This window comes from Acanthamoeba castellanii (assembly GCF_000313135.1).
Source record: "Acanthamoeba castellanii str. Neff unplaced genomic scaffold scf7180000084708, whole genome shotgun sequence".
Classification (NCBI taxonomy): domain Eukaryota; phylum Discosea; order Longamoebia; family Acanthamoebidae; genus Acanthamoeba; species Acanthamoeba castellanii.
Genome location: NW_004457620.1, coordinates 2,859 through 4,290, shown reverse-complemented (window position 1 = coordinate 4,290; position 1,432 = coordinate 2,859). Strand labels below are relative to the sequence as shown.

Sequence of the window (1,432 nt, the reverse complement as noted above, 5' to 3'; positions counted from 1 at the left end):
TTTTCTTCTTCTTCTGACCCGTCTTCCGTTCACCGAAACCGGCTTCCCGCTGACCTTTGCCCCCCCCCATCTATCAATGACGCAGTGGTCTTGTGTTGCTGGTCCACGCCTGGGAAGCTGGAGAGATGGGCACTGGCGTGCTCAACGTGATCTCCCTGCTGGTCTGGGTTCTCCTCGGACTGGGTACCGTTTGACAGACATCACACACACACAACACACACACACACACAACACACGACACACACACACAACCACACACGACAAAAACACACACACACGGCACATACGACATGCACGACTAACAGAGTGCCACCAGCCTCTTCGTGGGTGCTGTTCCTCATGTGGCGAGGCTTCCGGGCGGCCCAGGCCTCCGGCGTGCAGCCCCGCGCCAAGAGTACCGAGGGCACCTCCATCGGTATTCAACTCTCTTTTTTTTCTTCTAATTATTGTTTACTTGAAATAAGAACATAATATTCTTGATAATATTTATTTATTTATTTCATTAAATATATTTATTTATTTCATTAACAATTTATTTCACCAGAGGACGACGATGCCACGGACACGTTCATCGATGTGGAGGAGGAGGCGGCGCAGGCCAAGGCCAAGGAGTCGGAGGGCGTCGCGTCGTCGTCGGGCTTCTCGAGCTGGGGCGTGCCCGCCAAGCTCAACCTCTCCCTGCCCTCCGGCATGCGCCGGGAACGCCCGGCCGAGGCCGCCCCCGCCCCCGCCGCTGCCGAGACTCCCTACATGCCCGCGGCCGCCTCCGCTGCCGGCCTCAAATACGACCTGCCCACCAACTTCCTCGAGTAGAACCTCATCATCGACATCATCGACATCATCATCGTCATCTTCAGAAGCAACAACAACGCAACAACGGTCGTTTTGTGATCTGTTTACTTGGGTCGCTGTAGTTGTAGTTGTCGTGGAGGTGGTGGTGGTGTGGGTGCGCGGTGCGCGGTGGTGGACGGCGGCGGCGGGAGCAGGTGGAGGGAGGCCAGGCCGGGCAGGCCCCGCCCGAGCCGTAGGTGGCCCACGTTGGAAACGCCATCATCGGCAGCGACGACAATGACGACATGGCGTAGAACGGCGAAGCAGAAGCGGAAGAAACGAACGGCGAGGAGGCGGCAGACCATGGCCAATGCGTCGCAGCAGGGGAGGAGGAGGAGACCGCCATGGGAGGACTGAGCGACGGTGAACTCGAGGCGGACGAGGAGATGACTGCGGCCGCGTCGGCGAGCGAGGACAAGAGCAGCGGCACCGACGGCAGTCGAGCCATGCTGGGCCTGACCCGTTCGCTGCTGGTCGTCGTGGTGGAGGTGGTGGTCGTGGTCGGCTCGTGATGGTCGAGGCGCCTTCGCTTGGGCTCGCGGGGATCTTCCCAGGTGGGTTGTGGCGGCGGCCCGGCGGCCCGGCGGGGAGAGCCGGCCAT

General features: G+C 60.1%; 2 protein-coding genes across 2 annotated transcripts; one reads left to right on the top strand and one right to left on the bottom strand.

The window, feature by feature from the left end:
- Positions 1 to 76: 76 nt before the first annotated feature.
- ACA1_141310 (uncharacterized protein) lies at positions 77 to 914 on the top strand (the record flags this gene model as incomplete). Its single annotated transcript, XM_004349520.1, has 4 exons — positions 77 to 183; positions 317 to 415; positions 545 to 654; positions 742 to 914. 4 exons carry the CDS (start codon positions 77 to 79, stop codon positions 912 to 914), a joined length of 489 nt encoding a protein of 162 aa, XP_004349570.1.
- A 220-nt stretch (positions 915 to 1,134) lies between these two features.
- ACA1_141300 (uncharacterized protein) lies at positions 1,135 to 1,343 on the bottom strand (the record flags this gene model as incomplete). Its single annotated transcript, XM_004349519.1, has 1 exon — positions 1,135 to 1,343. A coding segment is annotated over one exon (209 nt), but the record flags the coding sequence as incomplete, so codon positions are not given.
- Positions 1,344 to 1,432: the final 89 nt, after the last annotated feature.